This window comes from Pongo abelii, chromosome 19 (genome assembly GCF_028885655.2).
Source record: "Pongo abelii isolate AG06213 chromosome 19, NHGRI_mPonAbe1-v2.0_pri, whole genome shotgun sequence".
In the NCBI taxonomy this organism is placed as follows: domain Eukaryota; kingdom Metazoa; phylum Chordata; class Mammalia; order Primates; family Hominidae; genus Pongo; species Pongo abelii.
Genome location: NC_072004.2, coordinates 93,641,824 through 93,664,259, shown reverse-complemented (window position 1 = coordinate 93,664,259; position 22,436 = coordinate 93,641,824). Strand labels below are relative to the sequence as shown.

The 22,436-nt window shown below is 50.7% G+C and overlaps 1 protein-coding gene across 3 annotated transcripts; it reads right to left on the bottom strand.

Moving 5' to 3' along the window:
- Positions 1 to 7,083: 7,083 nt before the first annotated feature.
- BIRC5 (baculoviral IAP repeat containing 5) lies at positions 7,084 to 17,658 on the bottom strand. Of its 3 annotated transcripts, none has more exon segments than NM_001132255.1 (4): positions 7,084 to 8,309; positions 15,056 to 15,173; positions 17,060 to 17,169; positions 17,423 to 17,601. In NM_001132255.1, coding segments are annotated over 4 exon segments (429 nt in total). In that variant the 5' UTR covers positions 17,534 to 17,601; the 3' UTR covers positions 7,084 to 8,219.
- Positions 17,659 to 22,436: the final 4,778 nt, after the last annotated feature.

Below are 22,436 nucleotides of genomic sequence, written 5' to 3'. Positions count from 1 at the left end.
TGGCTGGGCCCCGTAGCTGGGCGGGGGGCTGCGGAAGGAAAAAACCTTGTTTTGGATTCACTCATAATTACAAATGCCCCCTCCAGCAAGGCCGGCCTCTGCCTGTCCAGCCACTCATGGAGAAAACAGGCAGAAAGAACCTTCTAGGACAGGCGTGGGGTGCCAGTGGGGGTGGGAAGCAGAGGAGCCGCCGAGAGGAGCCCCCCCCCCCCCCAGGACTAGCCCCATGAGCAACCCCAGCGTGGGCAGCCACGCAGGTGGAAGGGACAGGCTGGGTAGCCATCGCCTAAGGTCTGGGGTTAAATCTCAAACGAAGGGGAGGCTTCCTCTGGGTCGCCACACAGGGCTGGGCACAGCCTGCAGAGAGGGGGTCAGAGGTTTGAGGACATCCTCCTGGATGGTGGCCCTTGGAGGTGAAGCCAAGGCTCTCTTCTTGGGGTATTTTGGCCATGCTTTCCTCTGCTAGGCTCTTGTTGGTTTGAGGAATACAGTCAGGAAGGAAAAACCAGCCTAGCCGTTATTGAAACAATATTTGAAACGGAGTTCAGAGTGACAGAATGGCTCAGGTGTTTTGTAGCCGTCCTCACACCTGCAGCACCAGACTGTGTTGCCACACATGGGCGGCTCTGGGGTTTTCTGGCCCCCTTGGAGCTTGTCTGCCAGAGGACAGTGACATGGTGCTTCATCTTCCCTGACCACAGCCCCTCTCTGGGAGCCGTGTGGCATCCAGCAGCCCCCTTCTGCAGGGGGGGATAGCATGTTAGATCTGGAAGGTGAAAGAACTCAACAGGTGCTCAGAGAGTAGCAGCCGCTATAAAGGCAGAGGCAATAGGGATAGGGGGTGGGGCCTCTTTCCCTCCCTAAACTCACTACAGCTGGGGAAAGAACGTGCATGATGAAAACTCGTGGTACTCTGACACTGACCCCACAATAAAGCAATATAACAAGAATCAATATTGCTTTGGTTGGATCAACACCTTTATGCATGTGAAAGGTACAAACTGACTATGCGGGGAGAACAGAGGAGCCCCATTTGGGCTGCGTGCTCCACGTGTGTCCTCCCGATGACTTCCCCTTCTCTCTCTCTCTCTCTTTCTCTTTTATCTATTTATTTTGTTAGAGACAGGGTCTCCCTATGTTGCCCAGGCTGGTCTTGAACTCCAGGGTTCAAGTGATCCTCCTGCCTTGGCTTCCCAAAGTGCTGGGATTACAGGCATGAGCCACCAAGCCCAGCCTCTCTTTTTCTTTCTTTTTTTTCTTTCTTTTTTTCTTTTTTTCAGAGACAGGGAGGGCAGGGGTCTCCCTATGTTGCCCAGGCTGGTCTCGAACTTCTGGGTTCAAGTGATCCCCCTGCCTCGGCTTCCCAAAGTGCTGGGATTATAGGCGTGAGCCACTGTGCCCAGCTTCCCCTTCTCTTGAGCTGAGTGCTGGTTTGAGATCTGTTATTGCATCCACATAAAGCTTATGTAGGGCCAGATGTGGTGGCTCGTGCCTGTGGTCTCAGCTACTTGGGAAGCCAAGCTGGGAGGATTGCTTGAACCCAGGCAGGAGGTTGAGGCTGCAGTAAACTGTAGCTATGATCAACAGAGCGAGACTCTGTCTTAAAAAACAAAAAAAGGCCAGGTGCAGTGGCTCACGCCTGTAATCTCAGCACTTTAGGAGGCCGAGGTGGGCGGGTCACTTGAGGTCAGGAGTTCCAGACCAGCCTGGCCAACATGGTGAAACCCTGTCTCTACTAAAAATACAAAAATTAGCCGGACGTGGTGGCTCATGCCTGTTATCCCAGCTACTCAGGAGCCTGAGGCAGAAGAATCACTTGAACCCAGGAGACAGAGGTTGCAGTGAGCTGAGATCACACCACTGCACTCCAGCCTGTGCAACAGAGCAAGACTCCATCTCAAAAAAAAAAAATTGCTTAATGCCACTGTTATCTAGGAGGAGGTTTTGGCCAGGCGCAGTGGCTCACGCCTGTAATCCCAGCACTTTGGGAGGCCGAGGCGGGTGGATCACGAGGTCAGGAGTTTGAGACCAGCCTGGCCAATATGGTAAAACCCCGTCTCTACTAAAAATACAAAAATTAGCTGGGCCTGGTGGCGTGTGCCTGTAGTCCCAGCTACTCGGGAGGCGGAGGCAGAAGAATCACTTGAACCCAGGAGGCGGAGGTTGCAGTGAGCCGAGATCGCGCCACTGCACTCCAGCCTGGGCGACAGAGCGAGACTCCGTCTCAAAAAATAAAATAAAAAAAGGCCAAGCGCGGTGGCTCATGCCTGTAATCTCAGCACTTTGGGAGGCCGAGGCGGGTGGATCACTTGAGGTCAAGAGTTCGAGGCCAGCCTGGCCAACATGGTGAAATCCTGTCTCTACTAAAAATACAAAAATTAGCCAGGCATGGTGGCTCACGCCTATAATCCCAGTTACTCAGGAGCCTGAGGCAGAAGACTCTCTTGAACCCGGGAGGCAGAGGTTGCAGTGAGCCGAGCTCACACCACTGCACTCCAGCCTGGGCAACAGAGCAACACTCAATCTCAAAAAAAAAAAAAAAAAAAAAAAAATGCTTAACGCTGCTGTTATCTAGAAGGAGGTTTCAGCCGGGTGCAGTGGCTCATGCCTGTAATCCCAGCACTTTGGGAGGCCGAGGCAGGCAGATCACGAGGTCAGGAGATTGAGACCATCCTGGCTAACACGGTGAAACCCTGTCTCTACTAAAAATACAAAAATTAGCCGGGCGTGGTGGCACATGCCTGTAGTCCCAGCTACTCAGGAGGCTGAGGGAGGAGAATTTCATGAACCTGGGAGGCGGAGGTTGCAGTGAGCCAAGATAGTGCCACTGCACTCCAGCCTGGGCAACAGAGCGAGACTCCGTCTCAAAAAAAAAAAAAAAGAAGGAGGAGGTTTCAGCATCACAGAACCGCGTCTCTGTAGAATGCACACGTGTTTCACTCATGCTGCAGCGCTAGGAGACAGCCACGTTAGCAATCCATACCCCATCTGCATGAGAAGCCTGGGTTCAGTGTTTCCAATCCTAGATGTGCAGCTGGAACCACTGATTAAATTGTCCCCTAGGCAGCAGGCACCAGTCTTCGAGGGGCTACTTTGATGAATTCTGCTAGTATATTTCCCTTGAAATGGACCCAAATTATACCCTAGCCCAGTATGAAAAGGCACTGCTTTAGAACAGCCCATCATTTTTCATTATTCATCGTTCTTTCATCAACTTGGAACTCCAAGCCTGTCTCTAAGCTGTCGGGCCCTCTTCCAAGCCAGCATCAGACCCCATCACTGAAATCAGTGCAGAATGGGCTTTTGATGGACGAAACTCCAGTTATAAGTGACAAAAAACAATGTGGCATCCAAGCCTCTTCTTTTTTTTTTTTCCCCCAGAGATGAGGTCTTGCTCTGTAGCGCAGGCTAGAGTGGTGCAGTGGTGTGATCACGGCTCACTGCAGCCTCAACTCCCTAGGTGCGAGTTTTCCTCCCACCTCAGCCTCCAGAGTAGCTGGGACCACAGGCATGTCACACCATTCCTGGGTAATTTTTTAAATTATTATTTTGGTAGAGACAGAGTCTTGCTTTGTTACCCAGGCTGGTCTCAAACTCCTGGCCTCAAGTAATACTCCCCACCCTGTCTCTCTTATTTTTATTTTATTTGTTGTTTTTTGTTTTTTTGGTTTTTTTTAAGAGTCTCGTTCTGTTGCCCAGGCTGGAGTGCAGTGGCACGATCCTGACTCACTGCAACCTCTGCCTCCCGGGTTCAAGCAATTCTCCTGCCTCAGCCTCCTGAGTAGCTGGGACTACATGCACCCACCACCACGCCCAGCTAATTTTTTTGTACTTTTAGTGGAGGCTGCGTTTCACCATGTTGGTCAGGCTGATCTCGAACTCCTAACCTCAAATGATCACCCACCTCGGCCTCCCAAAGTGCTGGGATCACAGGCATGAGCCACCACACCCGACCCTGCCTCTCTTCTTTTAAACCCATATGTAACTACCTGGAGCCAGCAGCTGGAGGACCAGCAGGCCTGGCCCTTTTGATGCCAGCGGGCAGAGCCCTCTGCTCCAGGCTGATGACACCATCTGCCACCTCCACCAAAGGGCTGGAGAAGCAGCTGGAGCTGAGTCACTGTCGGAGCAGCTGAGTGTCACCTATGCTACAACTGATTTCACAGCATTTGACAAACATCCCCCCACAGAAAATGAACCTCACTGAGTTTCCCTGTCCAACAGGTCAATTCATTAACTCAGGGCATTAGGATGCTAATCCCCCCTGCTAGACTCAAAGCCACTGTTCGAGTCAAACCCCCACATTCTAAGGGCTCTTGCATGGTTGGGGCCATGGGTTAGAACCAGGTACCTTTTCATTTTTCGTGGACAGTGGTATCGTTTGTGAGATGTGGCCGTGATTGGGAGGCAGCTGAAGAGCTGGGAGCTCTGCTCCCCAAGCACAACTCCCAGGCCTGTGAGGGGCTCAGCACGGTCACCCAGGCTTCCCCAGCACCTGCCCAGCGAGCCTGGCTGCCCAACAGGGTTCCACTCTCAGGGAGGCAGGCAGGCTCCTCCGAGGCCACACAGGGTTTCTAAGGGACAAGCTTCTCGGGCAGCCGTGCTTTGGGCACTGCAGCACCTGCCCAGCATCCTGGATGGTGGCTGCAAATGATATGCTGGAGAAACAACTTCCTCAAAGGCAAATGAGTTCGTGTTTTCTAGAGTGAAAGTTCCTCCCCGGACAAAGCTGAGACCTGCACTGGCTTTGAGTGACTAAATATCTTTCTGGGAGGCTTTGACTCACTGGGTAATGTGGAATGGGCAGTGCCCTAGGCTGCAGGGCTTCTCCGACATCATCCCGGAACCAGCCTGTGTTTCCTTCCCCACATCGCAGAGCTCACCTGCGGTGCCCATTCCGTTCCCTCTGGCCTGTGCATCCTCCGCTTCCCTTCCTGGTCCTGCCGGCAGCCTGCCACCTGTGCCAGGACAAACAGCTACATAGGGATGCCCTTTCCTGTCGCCATCCAGGGCAGAGCTCACTGTCTTCTCAGTATTCCTGCAGACACCAGCCACACATGTGCAGACGTGCATGGCTATTTGCTGACCTGTCTTCCCACCATTCAGAAAACAAAAACCCGGGGAGCTCACTGCAAGAGTTGTTCCTGGGCTTCAATTCCTGGACCTGGCATCTGGCGCACAGTAGGTGCACAAGCAAATACCTGAGTGAACGAATGGATGTCACCTCTTTGGGGATCACGTGGAAACCCCGGAAGTCAAGGCCCCAGTTTGGTCCCATCCAGCTGAAAAACAGGTGTAAATAATGTAGGCTAAGCCCAGCGGAGAGAAAATCTGCCGCTTAGTTGGTCTTTTGCTTTGTTGAGCTACATTCAGCTGAGTCAGGAAATCCTTCGTGATGCCAAGACGGGCTTGGGGCAAGCTGGGCCACACAACTCACCCTCTCAACACAGACCTTGGATGTTGAAAGTGAATACAGTGCACTATCCTCACAACGGGGGAAAGGAGGGGAATGGTATGCGGGACCCCCTGTACTAGCCTTACAACTTCCTGTGAATTTTCATTTCAAAATAAAAGGTTACAATGTACAGAGAGGATCTACGGAAGCCTTGGGGAGGCAGGTGTCAGTTCCATATGACAGCCTTTCTGACAAAGCTGTCTGAAAATGGAATAGGGGTACTTTAAAGACAGCCCTCACTCCCTAGAATCAGACAGCCGACCATAGCCACCCTCCCAAGCTGACAGTGTCCTTCAGCAGTGAGGGCCCAGCTCTGGTTCAAATCCCAGCCCTAAAAGTTACTTATTCTACTATCTTGGACAAGTTATTTCATTTCTACAAGTCTTCATTTCTGCATTAAAAAATGGTAGCTAGGCCAGGCACAGTGGCTCACGCCTATAATACCAACAATTCGGATGCTGAAGCAGGATGATCACTTGAGCCCAGGAGTTTGAGACCAGCCTGGGCAACAAAGTGAGATCCCATCTAAACAAAAAAAATTTTTCAATTAGCCGGGTGTGATGGCGTGCACCTGTAGTCCCAGCTACTTGGGAGGCTAAGGTGGGAGGTTCACTTGAACACAAGAATTTGAGGTTGCGGTGCGCTATGGTCATTCCACTGCACTCCAGCCCGAGAGGGCAAGGCCTTGTCTCAAAAAAAAAAAGTAGATAAAACCACATGAGACTTTATTGGCAATTGTGAGTTACTCTTTCCACATGGCGACAGCCTGCAATGGGGGCTCCAGTTTGGCTTGCTGGTCTCTTCTGGGCGGCGGGCACTGCTGTCTCTACTTTCCAGGATGGCAGCTGGCCCGAGGGGCTCTAACCTGCCACTGGAACCTCACCCATAGCCCAGAAGCCTCCATTCACAACCCTTCCCAGACTCCACTCCGACTTAGAGAACCTGAAAAATGGACACGTATCTGAAAGAAAGTCTAGGCGGTTGTGCTTCGACAAGGGCCTACGGCTTTATTAACAGATGTCGAGGAAGCTTTCAGGTGCTGGCAGCCATGAGGGTCTGGTTTTAAGAACGGCCTTTAAGGAAAGGCCGTGGCAGGTGGGCTGAGAGGGGCAGCTCCAGTTCAGCCCTGCCCACAGCACAGGCTGACAGAAGCCGAGATCCACATCACCACCTAGCGTGCAAAGGAGTTGAAGACAAAACCATTTTTTTCCAGCTTCTCTACAAAGCCAATTACTAAGCAACAGTTATTAAAGTATCCATTTACCGACTAGCACAAATATAAAAAAAAAGCAGCTTAGATGAGTACAGAGGCTGGAGTGCATTTTCTGCTAACAAAAACCACTGTGATATTCTCCAAGTTTAGAGGGAAAAGTCTATCTCAGGCTGACTTAGATGTGGCAGAAATAAGTGGGTCTGAAGTGCATTTTCAGTCGTTTCTACCCGGAAGGAGTCCGGATGATACAAACAGGTCTGGGGGTCGCGGCTCTGGCAAGCGCCCAGAGACAACTGCGCCTCTGCCAGGACGCTCATCCTCACTGCGGCTGTCTGGGCAGATGGCTGTTGGCAGGCTAGGGACGACGATGAACAACTGACAATATTTTAAAAACCCAGTAGGGTCCACAGCAGTGTTTGAAATGACAGGCTTTTTATTTCTCAGGAACAGCCGAGATGACCTCCAGAGGTTTCCAACGAAGCTATAACAATCCACCCCGCAGCTCTATGACAGGGAGGAGGGCGAATCAAATCCATCTTCTTACGCCAGACTTCAGCCCTGCGGGAGCTGCTGCCTCCAAAGAAAGCGGGGACCTGGGCGGACTGCGTCCCTCCCCCATGTGGAGAACGTGACAGATGTGAAGGTCGGGCTGACAGACACACAGCCTGCAGCAGCCCAGCCAGTCCCCCACAGCATCGAGCCAAGTCATTTAAAAAGGATTCAGGCCACTGCCTTTTTCTGAGGGAGGAGCGGCAAGCATGTGCCCTGCGGCTCACTGGGCCTGTCTAATCATACAGCAGTGGCAAAAGGAGTATCTGCCAGACGCTTCCTATCACTCTATTCTGTCTCCACATCCACCTGAAGTTCACCCCGTTTCCCCAATGACTTAGAATGGCTTTGTGCTTCGTTTTAATTGTAGTTTGTGCTATTCTGTGAATTAACAATTCAAACAAAATAAGAAAGCCACGTTATTAAACAGCAGAGGGGCTGGGGACTCTGTCTCCATTCCCTCCTCATCACACACAAGTCATGCATCTACCAAAAAAAAAAAAAAAAAAAAAAAAAAATTGTCCTCTGAGGCAGCACAGGTGTGACAGATAAGGAACCTGCAGCTCAGATTCAACAGGCACCTGCCAAGTCCACACTCAGGACTGTGTGACAGCCTCAACATGAGGACCAGACACATTCACTGTGGAAGGCTCTGCCCATGCAAACGAAGCCGTCAGCTCTAGCAAAAGGGACACTGCCTTCTTCCTCCCTCACTTCTCACCTGGTATGCCCGGGAATCAAGACAGCAAAAATGAGCCCCCAAAAAAAAGAGAGAGAGAGAGAAGCAGTCACTGTTATCAGCAGCACCCGCTGCACAGGTAGAAGCACCTCTGGTGCCACTTTCAAGACAAAACAAGAGTACAGTTGAAACATCTAATTTGAAAATGTTGATTCCTTTCCTAAGACATTGCTAAGGGTCCCACAGGAAGGCTGGTGGCACCAGGGAATAAACCCTGGAAGTAGTGCAGCCACTCTGGGACCAGGCAGCTCCAGCCAGAGGCCTCAATCCATGGCAGCCAGCTGCTCGATGGCACAGCGCACTTTCTTCGCAGTTTCCTCAAATTCTTTCTTCTTATTGTTGGTTTCCTTTGCCTGGAAATAAATAATAGACACATGACTGAAACCAGAGCTTCCCAGTCACATCCTGTAGATAAGATGACAAAGGAAAAAACAATCAGGGAACACTGAGAGAGCACCTAAATAAACTGGGCACTGGGCTGGGCAGATGCCCAGCTACCTGGGACAAACATCCTGATTCAGCTCACCTCCCTCTAGTTTAAGCTGCCTCCTAATAATCGAATAATAGAAAACACTGACGGAGTGCTTGGTATGCACCCAGCACCACTCTACCTGCTTCGCTCCATTAACTGATTTATGTTCACAGTGATCCTGCGGTGGGTGCTCCCATATCTCTACTATACAGGTGAGGAAACCGAGGTCCAGGCTGAAGGAGCCACTCAAAGTACCCAGCTAGTCTAGGTACCCCAGCTAGTCTAGGCAGAGCTCTGCTCTTAACCACTGCCCTACCTTTCTCCTGAAACTCCTGGAGGAAAGTCCAGAGCCTTCCTCTTCATGTCCAGTTAAACAGACCCTGGCAAACATCAGGCTCTTCCTCGAACAGAAATTCTTTTGCTTCCAGTCCCTCCCTGAATCTGGCTTCCAATTTTTTCATTCTGCTAACAGAGCTCTCTCCTAAGGGGCAAATGACAATCACATTAGCAAATCCAGGGACCCCCTTCCCTATCATATTTTTTATAAACCCTAATTCCTCTACTACATTAAAAAACAAAGACCCTTATTGGGTTAAATTTGTTTGCTGACAGAGGTTAACTTAAAAAAAAATTACTTTTTTTTTGAGACGGACTTTCGCTCTTGTTGCCTAGGCTGGAGTGCAAAGGCACGATCTTGGCTCACCGCAACCTCTGCCTCCCGGGTTCAAGAGATTCTCCTGCCTCAGCCTCCCGAGTAGCTGGGATTACAGGCATGCGCCACCACCCCGGCTAATTTTGTATTTTTAGTAGAGATGGGGTCTCTCCATGTTGGTCAGGTTGGTCTCGAACTCATGATCTCATGTAATCAGCCTCCCAAAGTGCTGGGATTACAGGTGTGAGCCACTGTGCCCAGCCAAAAAATTACTTTTCAATATGTACTTTATATATTCTAATATATCCTAAGTTTTGCCTCATGTATAAGTAATAATTTGTCATTTATTTTATACAAATTTATAATTTATAAATTATTAAAAGAAAATTTATTAAAAAATAATAAATTGATAAGAAAACAGTGCACCGTTTGGTTTTTTTTTTTAAGAGACAGGGTCTTGCTCTGTCACCCAGGCTGGAATGCAGTGGCAAGATCATGGCTCACTGCAGCTTTGACCTGCAAGGCTCAAAGTGATCCTCCCACCTCAGCCTCCTGAGTAGTTGAGACTACAGGCACGTGCCACCATGCCTGGCTAATTTTTTGTGTATTTTTTGAAGAGATGAGGTCTGGCCACATTGCCCAGGCTTGCCTCAAAACTCCTGGGCTCAATCAATCCTTCTGCCTTGGCCTCCCAAAGTGCTGGGATTAAGGCACAAGCCACTGCACCTGGCCCAACAGCGCACTTGTAATGGACTGTGATGGACAACTCTGCAGTCCCAGGGAGCCTCACCTTTATTGATATGGAAAGATAACCATGGCTTTTAAAATATATATATACACATAGATTATTCAGTTTCTTCTTCTCTTTCAAAAAAGCCTAAAATTAACGAAGCTCCTTTGCATACATGCTATAATTTAACCACCCCAATGTGGAGGTCAATATCTCCATTTTATACATTTTTCCACTAAAGGTAGGAGCGAAGCAAACACAACTCTTGCTATTGAAGAACAAAACAGGCCAGGCATGGTGGCTCACACCTGTAATCCCAGCACTTTGGGAGGCCGAGGCAGGCGGATCACGAGGTCAGGAGATCGAGACCATCCTGGCTAACACAGTGAAACCCCGTCTCTACTAAAAAAATACAAAAAATTGGCCGGGCATGGTGGCGGACGCCCGTAGTCCCAGCTACTCAGGAGGCTGAGGCAGGAGAATGGAGCGAACATGGGAGGCGGAGCTTGCCGTCAGCCGAGATCATGCCACTGCACTCCAGCCTGGGCGACAGAGTGAGATTCCGTCTCAAAAAAAAAGAAAAAAAAAAAAATTTAAAATTAGCCAGGCATGGTGGCATGCACCTGTAGTCCCAGCTACTGGGAGGCTGAGGCAGGAGGATTACTTGAGTCCAGGAGGTCGAGGCTATAGTGAGCTGTGATTGCGCCACTGTACTCCAGCCTGAGCAACAGAGCAAGACCTTGCCAATGAAAACAAACAAAAAACTCCTGCCGCCCAGGTCTACAACTTGCCTCTCCTTCTAGTGCTTCATTTTGTCCTCATCACAAGTATTTACCAAGTAAACTCTTATGAAGAACTAAGTTGTTCTGTTTATTTCCACATTAAATTTATTCCCTGATCGATTTTCACACTGGTTCTAATTTATTTCATTGTTTCAAAAGCTAAGCACCAAGGCAGCGGCAGGAACAAGAATCAGCACCCAGTGCATCGCCCTGGATGGCCAGGCCTCAGCTTCCACAGCACTGCCCTCCTGGCACCCTGGCAAGGCAGCAGACAGGGGCATCCTGCCATCAAATCTGGGATCTTGGCAATCCCCAGCATCACCAGCAACAGCATCCTTGTCTTCAGGATTCGTAGAGCGCAGCACACGCGCCTATGGTCCCAGCTACTTGGGAGGCTGAGGTGGGAGGATCATTTGAGCCCAGGGGGTCGAGGCTGAGGTGAGCCAAGATCACACCACTGCACTCAGCCTGGGTGACAGAGTAAGACCCTGTCTCAAAAAAAAAAAAAGATTATATTGTTTCAGAATTAAAGTAATAAAAACAAATCCATAAAAGTATTCTGTATTCTGAATTGGGGAAAACACACACAAAAAAACAGTTCAAAATAAAAGCCAAGCAGTTTTTAAATCTCCCCACTTTTCTCGAAGGCTGGAATGTCTCCCCTCATTCCAGTCTGGCTGGGTCTGACTATCAGGAGATGGAGACCGAGGGGTCTCCTGCGGGGGCTGAGGCCTCTACTTCTGCCTCCTGCTCCTTCAGCTCACACATCATGAAAGCCTACTTTTCCTTTCTTTTTTTTTTTTTTGAGACAGTCTCGCTCTGTTGCCCAGGCTGGAGTGCAGTGGCGCGACCTCGGCTCACTGCAAGCTCCGCCGCCCCGGTTCACACCATTCTCCTGCCTCAGCCTCCCGAGTAGCTGGGACTACAGGCGCCCGCCACCACGCCCGGCTAATTTTTTATATTTTTAGTAGAGAAGGGGTTTCACCGTGTTAGCCACGATGGTCTCGATCTCCTGACCTCGTGATCCGCCTGCCTCGGCCTCCCAAAGTGCTGGGATTACAGGCGTGAACCACCACGCCTGGCCCTGAAAGTCTACTTTTCTTAATCATATCTTCCAACAGGTGAGTCGACTTCCCCTACCAGACTGCATCTTCATCCCTGTAACCCTAGAGCGGAGCACCCTGCGGCGTCCACCAGCACTTCAGGGCTTTCTGGAACTGGATGGTGTCAGATTTCAGTCGCTCTATTTGCAAGGGCAACAATCCTCTGTCTTCCTCAGCGCTCTGGGACCTGGTTTCCAGCTCACGCCTCCACATCCACTCTGCTCCTCCCCTGTGCCATGATGGTCCCAGGCACACAAGCTGCTCCTTGTCTAAAACAGGGCTTGGCAAGCAAGGGCCTGCTGGCCAAATCCATCCAGCCCGCCATGGCTTTTTCTCCAGCCCATGGGCTAAAAATGCTTTTTATGTTTCTAAAAGGTTGTGAAAAACTACAACAAAAGACAATATGCAACAGAGACTCTGACCCACGAGGGCTAAGAGATGGTCTATGGCATGCTACAGAAAAGCTGGCTGACCCCTGACCTGGAAAAAGATGATCCCTAGCCCACTTTCCAGTTCCCACGCTACAGCTCCCACAACCTCAACCAGGTGACAAGCTCTCTCACAGCATGCTTCACCCACAACTGGCCTCTTCCCTCTTCCTGACAAAACACAATCTTAGTCCTTAGCACTTAAAAGCCACTATATTGAGGCCAGGTGTGGTGGCTCATGCCTGTAATCCCAGCACTTTGGGAGGCCAAGGCGGGCAGATCACTTGAGGCCAGGAGTTCGAGACCAGCTTAGCCAACATGGCAAAACCCTGTTTCTACTAAAAATACAAAAGTTAGCTGGGCCTGGTGGCACACACCTATAATCTCAGCTACTTGGGAGCCTGAGGCACGAGAATCGCTTGAACCTGGGAGGTGGAGGTCGCAGTGAGCCAAGATCGCACCACCACACTCCAACCTGGGCGACTAAGTGACACTCTGCCTCAAATTAAAATAAGGCCACATATAAGGACAGAATTAGTTTACGCTGATCTCTACAAAGGAATACAATTTTCAAGCTGAAAAGGAACCTGAGAAACCATGGGATGGGGGTGTCTAACCTCTATTCAGCAAGGAAAGCATGACCACGACTGGCTTAAACTCAAAGTCTGCAAGTGACAGAGACAGAACTACGATGTCTCCTGACTCTCCACCCAGGGCTTTGCTACAAGGATATGGAATCCCCCAGTACTTATTCTGTGTGGGGCTGCCAGACATAGCAAATAAGAATATATGACGCCCAGGCCGGGTGCAGTAGATCACACCTGTAATCCCAGCGCTTTGGGAGGCCGAGGCATGCAGATCACTTGAGGTCAGGAGTTTGAGACCAGCCTGGCCAACATGATGAAACCCTGTCTCTAATAAAAATACCAAAAAAAATTAGCCGGGCGTGGTGGTGGGCGCCTGTAGTCCCAGCTACTCAGGAGGCTGAGGCAGGAGAATGGCGTGAACCCGGGAGGCAGAGCTTGTAGTGAGCCGAGATCGTGCCACTGCACTCCAGCCTGGGCGACAGAGCAAGGCTCTGTCTCAAAAAAAAAATTAAAAAAATTTAAAAAAGGCCAGGCATGGTGGCTCATGCCTGTAATTCCAGCACTCTGGGAGGCTAAAGCAGGCAGATCACAAGGTCAGGAGTTTGAGACCAGCTTGGCCAGCATGGTGAAACCCCGTCTCTACTAAAAATACAAAAATTAGCCAGGCATGGTGGTGCGTGCTTGTAGTCCCAGCTACTCGGGAGGATGAGGCAGGAGAATCGCTTGACCCCGGGAGGCAGAGGTTGCAGTGAGCCGAGATCGTGCCACTGCACTCCAGCCTGGGTGACAAAGTGAGACTCCGTCTCAAAAAAAAAAAAAAAAAAAAAAAGCCCAGTTACATTTCAACTTCAGATAAATGACTAAGTTTCTAGTAAATACTGACACAAAATGTGGGATTTACTTATACTTATACCGGTATATACTTATACCGGTATATACTTATACCGGCCACACTCCAGGAGTTTTAAAATCACACAGACATCCTAGGGGCTTTAAAAATGATTCCCAGCTGGGCACGGTGGCTCATGCCTGTAATCTCAGCACTTTGGGAGGCCAAGGCAAAGGGATCCCTCGAGCTCAGGAGTTCAAGACCAGCCTGGACAACATAGGGAACCCTCATCTCTACAAAAATAAATAAACAAATAAATAAATAAATTAGGTGGGCATGGTGGGGTGCGCTTGTAGTCCCAATTACTTGGGAGGATGAGGTGGGAGGATCACTTGAGCTCAGGAGTTCAAGGCTGCAGTGAGCTATGGTGTACCACTGCACTGCAGCCCAGGTGATAGAGTGAGTCCCTGTCTCAAAAAAAAAAAAAAAAGAGCCGGGCGTGGTGGCTCACACCTGTAATCCCAGCACTCTGGGAGGCCGAGGCAGGCGGATCACGAGGTCAGGAGATCGAGACCATCCTGGCTAACACGGTGAAACCCCGTCTCTACTAAAAATACAAAAAAATTAGCTGGGCGTGGTGGCGGGTGCCTGTAGTCCCAGCTACTCGGCAGCCTGATGCAGGAGAATGGCTTGAACCCGGGGGGCGGAGCTTGCAGTGAGCCGAGACCGCGTCGCTGCAGTCCAGCCTGGGCGACAGAGCAAGACTCCATCTCAAATAAATAAATAAATTTAAAAATAAAAATACTTCCTGAGGCCAGGCGTGGTGGCTCACACCTGTAATCTCAGCACTTTGGGAGGCTGAGACGGGCGGATCACCTGAGGTCAGGAGTTCAAGACCAGCCTGGCCAACATGGTGAAACCTTGTCTCTACCAAAAATACAAAAATTACCTGGGTGTGGTGGCACATGCCTGTAATCCCAGCTACTTGGGAGGCTGAAGCAGGCAAATCGCTTGAGCCCAGGAGGCGGAGGTTGCAGTGAGCCGAGATCGCGCCACTCCACTCCAGCCTGGGTAACAGAGTGAAACTGTGTCTCAGAACAACAAAAAAAAGCCAGGCGTGGTGGTTCATGCCTGTAATCCCAGCACTTTGGGAGGCCAAGGTGGGCGAATCACGAGGTCAGGAGTTCAAGACCAGCCTAGGCAATGTGGTGAAACCCCATCTCTACTAAAAATACAAAAATTAGCTGGGTGTGGTGGCACGTGCCTGTAATCCCAGCTACTTGGGAAGCTGAGGCAGGAGAATCACTTGAACCCGAGAGGCGGAGGTTGCAGTGAGCCAAGATTGCACCATTGCACTCCAGCCTGGGCAACAAGAGTGAAACTACTCTATCTCAGGAAAAAAAAAAAAAAAAAAAAAAGCTTCCTGAGGAAAACACAGAGTCCCTTTGAGGGACTAGGTAGTTTAGTGCTAAAGACATTGAACAGGGTTTGAACAGTTCTTATTCCCAATACATACAATTTTGTTCTTGGCTCTTTCTCTGTCCAGTTTCAAAAATTCACCAAGGGTTAATTCTTCAAACTGCTTCTTGACAGAAAGGAAAGCGCAACCGGACGAATGCTTTTTATGTTCCTCTCTAGAAAAATCAAAACAGCGGAAAGGCAGCTGAAGGGATTAAAGCAGCAGTCCACTCCCCACGGGCCACCTTCCCACGCCCTCCACAGGAACACCCTGCTCTGCCTCAGGAGTAAGACGTCAAGTCTGAAGTTGATGGCATCAGTGCTTTGCCCAAGCCACATTCCCATATTGCACCTCTTAGCACCTTCTCTCTCCCTATGGACATCTCCCCCCACATCTGTGTGGCTAATGTATCTATTTTATCTGGACTTCTTTAGCAATTCGTTGGAAAAATGTTACATGGTATACATCCAAAGGAATTACATGTCAAATCCCTCCAACATTCTCAAGGAACTGTTTGAAGTAATTTCATTTCACTGGAATTGTTATGTAATCCACTGTAAGGATTTTTTTTTTTTTCCTGAGATGGAGTCTCGCTCTGTCGCCCAGGCTGGAGTGCAGTGGCGTGATCTCTGCTCACTGCAAGCTCCGCCTCCTGGGTTCACACCATTCTCCTGCCTCAGCCTCTCGAGTAGCTGGGACTACAGGCACCCGCCACCACGCCCAGCTAATTTTTTCTATTTTTTTTTTTAGTAGAGATGGGGTTTCACCATGTTAGCCAGGATGGTCTCGATCACCTGACCTCGTGATCTGCCCGCCTCAGCCTCCCACAGTGCTGGGATTACAGACGTGAGCCACTACGCCTGGCCCACTGTAAGGATTAAGGGCAGAGAAAGGCATTATTGCCCAGGGTTCCCCAAGTAACCCCCTAGCTCATACTTTCATTTTCTGCTAGGGGAGTCTCCCTGCATAACTGATTATCACCATTACCAGAACTGTATTACAATGAAAACATGGCCCCACAAAGTCCAAAAGGACAGCCAGTTGTAACTCTAATCTGAAAATATGATAACACTTATTCATTTTCAAGAAGAATACCACTGATCTTTTCCCAATGATTACGGGGATGCAGTATAACCACCATAGCAAACATACTAAGAAAAAAAACAGCTACTCTCTTCTGGCCAACAACAAAAACAACTGGGGTGATTCTCAAGAGGAAAAAAATTAAAGTTGTGGAAGCAACTGAATCTGACAGAAAAAAAGGTGAGAAAAGAATATGGCGTTACAGTGTGGAAAGACAAATTCTGTACTCATCCGAGTACAGAATTTCATTTTCATTAACTAGGCATCTTGAAGAAAAAAATCCAAAACAACACTGAAGTATATGCTTTCTTTTTTTCTTCAATTTTTTATTTTTATGATGGAGTCTCGCTCTGTTGCCGAGGCTGGAGTGCATTGGCATGATCTCGGCTCACTGCAACCTCCGCCTCCCAGGTTCAAGCGATTCTCCTGCCTCAGCCTCCCGAGTAGCTGGGATTACGGGCGTGCGCTACCATGCCCGGCTAATTTTTGTATTTTTAGTAGAGACGGGGTTTCACCAAGTTGGCCAGGCTGGTCTTGAGCTCCTGACCTCAGGTGATCCGCCTGCCTCAGCCTCCCAAAGTGTGAAGTGCACACTTTCAAAGGGTAATTTTTGTGCTATGTGGGTTATATTTCAATTAAACCGTTTTTAAAAAAATCTCAAGAAAAGCACTTGGACATTCCTGGGAGTTCACAACAACAGGATCTGCTAATGTATCTGTTGAACATGAAAGGCATCAGGCATCTTACGTGAATGAGACTTTAACATCCACCCCAAAGGCATTTTGGTCAAATGAGATTTAATTAGGTGGTAAGCATCACCAAGGCACCAGCATACAGAGAGGTATCCGTTCCCAACAGCTGTTTAAGAAGCAATGAGGCTGGAAAGCAACCCTCCCATACTAGGTGTCTTCACAACTCAAATCTTTTGACAGCTCAGTTCAAAACAAAGCCCATCGAGGCTGGCCAGAGAAGACTTACATGGGGTCGTCATCTGGCTCCCAGCCTTCCAGCTCCTTGAAGCAGAAGAAACACTGGGCCAAGTCTGGCTCGTTCTCAGTGGGGCAGTGGATGAAGCCAGCCTCGGCCATCTGCAAGGGATAGCACAGCTCGTGAGTGGACTTGGCAGCCCGGAACCCCGAGGCCCAGCCACAAAGGCCTCGATGGGGACAAAGCAGGGAGGGGAGGCCGGCCCGGACTCAAGGGTCCCAGCCACAGTGGCCTCGCTGGGGACAGGACGGGGAGGGGAGGGCGGCTCCGTACTCCCGAGGCCCAGTCACAGTGGCCTCGCTAGGGACAGGGCAAGGCGGGCGTGGGGGACCCCAGGGGGCCGGGCAGTCTCACCCGCTCCGGGGTGCAGGCGCAGCCCTCCAAGAAGGGCCAGTTCTTGAATGTAGAGATGCGGTGGTCCTTGAGAAAGGGCTGCCAGGCAGGGGGCAACGTCGGGGCACCCATGCCGCCGCCGCCACCTCTGCCAACGGGTCCCGCGATTCAAACCTGGCGGTTAATGGCGCGCCGCGGGGCACGTCGGGAGCGCACGCCTTCTTAGGCGGTCCACCCCCCGCGGCCTTCTGGGAATAGAGGCGGGGCGGCGCGGGGTGTGCCGGGAGTTGTAGTCCTCCCGCCGCGTGGCTCTGCCCATGGTCGCTGTGCACCCAGCGACGCCGCGCCAGCTCGTCCCTGCCCACACCTAGCGCCCCCTCGACTGCTTTCAAAGAGCGCGTGCAGGCCAGGTGCAGTGGCTCACGCCTGTAGTCCCAACACTGAGAGGCCTAGGCAGGGGCATCACTTGAGTCCTGGAGTTCAAGACCAGCCTGGCCATCACGGTGAAACCTTGTCTCTACTAAAAATACAAAAATTAGCCGGGCGTGGTGGTGCATGCCTGTAATCCCAACTACTCGGGAGGCTGAGGCAGGAGAATCGCTTGAACCCGGAGGCAGAGGTTGCAGTGAGCTGAGATTGTGCCATTGCACTCCAGCCTGGGCAACAAGAGCAAAACTCAGTCAAAAAAAAAAAAAAAAGTCAGACAGGAGAGCTTTACAGGGCGCCACCTCTGCAAAAAGCAACCACTCCAGATGGGCATGAAGGACAAATGGACAGGGGAGGAATGGAGTGCAGCAGACATCACTATCCCGGCGAGTACATCGTTGACTGCACGACCTGGGTTTCCAGGAGGGCCACCTTCTGGAGTCAGGGGCCAAGGACTGGGCCATCACTGTGATAAGAAGACAAGGGAGCTGGGGAAAGCCCAGTGGAGGGTGGGGGCCTGTGCTCAGGGCAAACTCCTCCTTTCCCTCCGCAAAGCAGGGCATCCCACCAACAGTAAGTCCTGCAGCCTATTAAAAAAAAAAACAGTGTGTCCTCTGCTTTGGAACAGGGTGTTCTGGAGTCACTTCTGGAGCTGGGCATTAGAGGTTGGCACCTCTCACATCCGCTGACTTCTCTGGTTCTATGGCCAGAGATAAGAAGCCTGGCCTTATTAGCCCTCCAGCCCCACGCAGGCCTGGTGCCTCCACTCTCTTTTTCATTTTGGGTTTTATTTATATATTTATTTATTTTTGCAACCTCTCCCTACCCCTCCCACCCCGCCCCCATTCTTTAATACAGAAACTTTTTATTTTGATGTTTATTTATTTATTTGAAACTGAGTCTCGCTCTATCTCCTATGCTGGAGTGCAGTGGCATGATCTCAGCTCACTGCAACCTCCTCCCTGCTGTGGGTTCAAGCGATTCTCCCGCCTCAGCCTCCCGAGTAGCTGGGATTACAGGCACGCACCACCACACCAGGCTAATTTTTGTATTTTTAGTAGAGACGGGGTTTCGCCATGTTTGCCAGGCTGGTCTCAAACTCCTGACCTCAGGTGATCTGCCTGCCTCGGCCTCCCAAAGTCCTGGGATTACAGACGTGAGCCACTGCACCCAGCCTGATGTCAATTTAAATAAAAGATAATTGCAAGAATCGTACAAAGAATACTCAGATACCCTTCACCCAGATTTTCTGTTTATGTTTTGCCTATTTCCTTTAACATTCACTCTCTGCTTCTTCCTCCCTTTCTCTCCTCCTCTCCCTCTCTCTTACCCGTTCCCTCTCTCTACTCCCTGCTCTCTCGCTGTCTCCTTCTCTGTCTCCTCTCTTCCTTTCTCTCTCCCTTTCCCTGACCTCCTCTCTCTCCCTCTCTCTCTCTCCCCTCATATATATGAACACACACGCACCCCTGTATGTGTATATATCATATGCATGTATATGTACGTATATGGGTGGTTTACCTGAACCGTTTGTAAGTTGAAGGCATTAGCATACTACCCCGAAATACTTCATTATCTTACACAACCACAACACAATCATCAAAATCAGGAAACTTAACTTCGCTGCAGTTATCAAATCCAGTTGACTTTGGCAGGTTGCCCCTGGGTCCCGCTGATTGGCTCGCTAACCGGGCCCTGGCACCACCATGGCCTCTGCTGGGGTGGCCCCCGGGCACAGACCAAGGACGTGTCACCTCCACTGGCAACCGCAGCAGTTGCCTGCCCTCAGGAGGGAGGAAGGGAACAACAACTCCTTTTCATTTCTCTTTTTTTTTTTTTTGAGACAGAGTCTCGCTCTGTCGCCAGGCTGGAGTGCAGTGCAGTGGCACAATCTTGGCTCACTGCAACCTCCGTCTCCTGGGTTCCAGCAACTCTCTGTCTCAGCACCCCCAGTAGCTGGGATTACAGGCGCCCGCCACCATGCCCGGCTAATTTTTTTGTATTTTTAGTAGAGACGGGGTTTCACCATCTTGGCCAGGCTGGTATTGAACTCCTGACCTCGTGATCCACCTGCCTCAGCCTCCCAAAGTGCTGGGATTACAAGCATAAGCCACCACGCCTGGCCTAACTCCTTTTCACTTCTGCTCACAATGTCATCAAATGCATGGACAAGGACAGCCCAGGTGTCCTCCTGGACCTGAACACCCTCAAAACCGAGTTCCAGGAGCTTCAAAAGCTCATGGGCACCGGGCCCCCAGCATCCTCCCGAGCCCGAGCAGCAGCTGCAGCCCCACAGCATCCGGGTGCAAGTTAGGACCAGAAGGGGCTTCTACAAAAGTGCCGGAGTCTCTGCGCGTTTGAAATCCCCGAGAAGCAGAGTGAGGCTGACTTCAGGAATGGCTGAGAAAGATTGGGGGAAGCAGTGGCCTGTGTGCCCCGACCCCACACAGTCCCTCGGGGTGTGGTCCCTTTGAACCCCAGCTCTGACTTCAAGCCACCTGGGGTGGGGCTGCTGTGCTGTGCCCAGCTTGAATATATCCGCATGTCTAAACAAATAATAACTTGAGTGCCTGAAGGCAGGAGTAAGGATGGTCCTGGAGGCTGGGGAGTGGGTGGAGGATCCTCCCGTCTCTGGGAAGGGGGCCATCTGCGGCGAGTCTGGGCCCCATCGGCACACTGAAGGTGCACCAGGAAAGGAGGGGGCTGTTCTTTGCTTCCTTCCCCCCTCTTCTCCCACCCCGAGGTACGATCAGTGCGTACCAAGTACATATCATTCCTGTGATCAGCAGGTGCATGAAATATTTGCATAGCATTCACTGGACAAATTAGGCCTGCGGCCTGGACTTAATATGATAAGAGAAGGCTGTGAGAGAACGAACATTGTTTTTGAAAGGGCAGAAGGGTCAGGCCGGGCATGGTGGCTCACGCCTGTAATCCCAGGACTTTGGGAGGCAGAGGCGGGCAGACCACAAGGTCAGGAGTTTGAGATCAGCCTGGCCAATATGGTGAAACCGCGTGTCTACTAAAAATACAAAAATTAGCCAGGCGTGGTGGCTGGTGCCTGTAGTCCCAGCTACTCGGGAGGCTGAGGCAGGAGAATCGCTTGAACCCCAGAGGTGGACGTTGCAGTGAGCCGAGATCACGCCACTGCACTCCAGCCTGGGCAACAAGAGTGAAACTCTGTCTCGGAAAAAAAAAGAAAGAAAAAAGAACCAGGCGTGGTGGCTCACGCCTGTAATCCCAGCAGTTTGGGAGGCCGAGGCGGGTGGATCACAAGGTCAGGAGATCGAGAACGTCCTGGCTAACACGGTGAAACCCTGTCTCTACTAGAAAATACAAAAAATTAGCTGGGCATGGTGGCGGGCACCTGTAGTCCCAGCTACGTGGGAGGTTGAGGCAGGAGAATGGCGTGATCCCGGGAGGCAGAGCTTGCAGTGAGCCGAGATCACGCCACTGCACTCCAGCCTGGGCGACAGAGCAAGACTCTGTCTCAAAAAAAAAAAAAAAAGAAAAAGAAAAAAAGAAAAGGCAGAAGGGTCTTTTCCTCCCACAATAGTTGGGTTCCTTTTATGTTTGAGCCGCAGTGAACTGTATCCGTGGGGGTGTCAGTCCCGAGCCCGCTGGGCAGCCCCTGTCTCCAGGTTCCCCACCTTCTAGAGTCTCCTTACCTTCAGCTCACCCCCTCCAACTCCTGCCACCTTTGGAGAGTGACCAAGCCTCTTCCCATCCGCAGTGCTTCCCGGAGCTGGCAGGTGCTGTCCTGTCCACCCAGGCTCAAACAGGACGTCAGGCAAACAGATCTTTCATCAAACGGCATTTCAGCTTCACATTGCCCTCATTTAAAAAAGTATTTCCCAGCCCGGGGCAGTGGCTCACGCCTGTAATCTCAGCACTTTGGGAGACCAAGGAGGGAGGATCACTTGAATCTAGGAGTTCAAGATCAGCCTGGGCAACACTGAGATCCCATCTCTATAAAAAATTTAAAAAATTAGCCAGGAAAGGCCATGCCCGGTGGCTCACGCCTGTAATCCCAGCACTTTGGAAGGCTGAGGCAGGTGGATCACCTGAGGTCAGGAGTTTGAGACCAGCCTGACCAATATGGTGAAACCCTGTCTCTATTAAAAATACAAAAAATTATCCGGGCATGGTGGTGGGCACCTATAATCCCAGCTACTCGGGAGGCTTAGGCACGAGAATCACTTGAATCTAAGAGGCAGAAGTTGCAGTGAGCCGAGATCCTGCCATTGCATTCAAGCCAGAGCAACAAGAGTGAAACTTCGTCTAAAAAAAAAAAATCAGTCAGGCATGCACCTGTAGTTCCAGCTACTCGGGAGGCTGAGGTGGAAGGATCACTTGATCCTGGGAGGTCAAAGCTGCAGTGAGCCATGATTGGGCCACTGCACTCCAGCCTGGGAGAAAGAGATCTCAAAAAAAAAAAAAAAACAAAGCAAGTCTTTTTTTTTTTGAGACGGAGTCTTGCTCTGTGGCCCAGGCTGGAGTGCAATGGCATGATCTCGGCTCACTGCAAACTCCGGCTCCTGGGTTCGAGTGATTCTCCTGCCTCAGCCTCCCAAGTAGCTGGGATTACAGGCCTGCACCACCACGCCCAGCT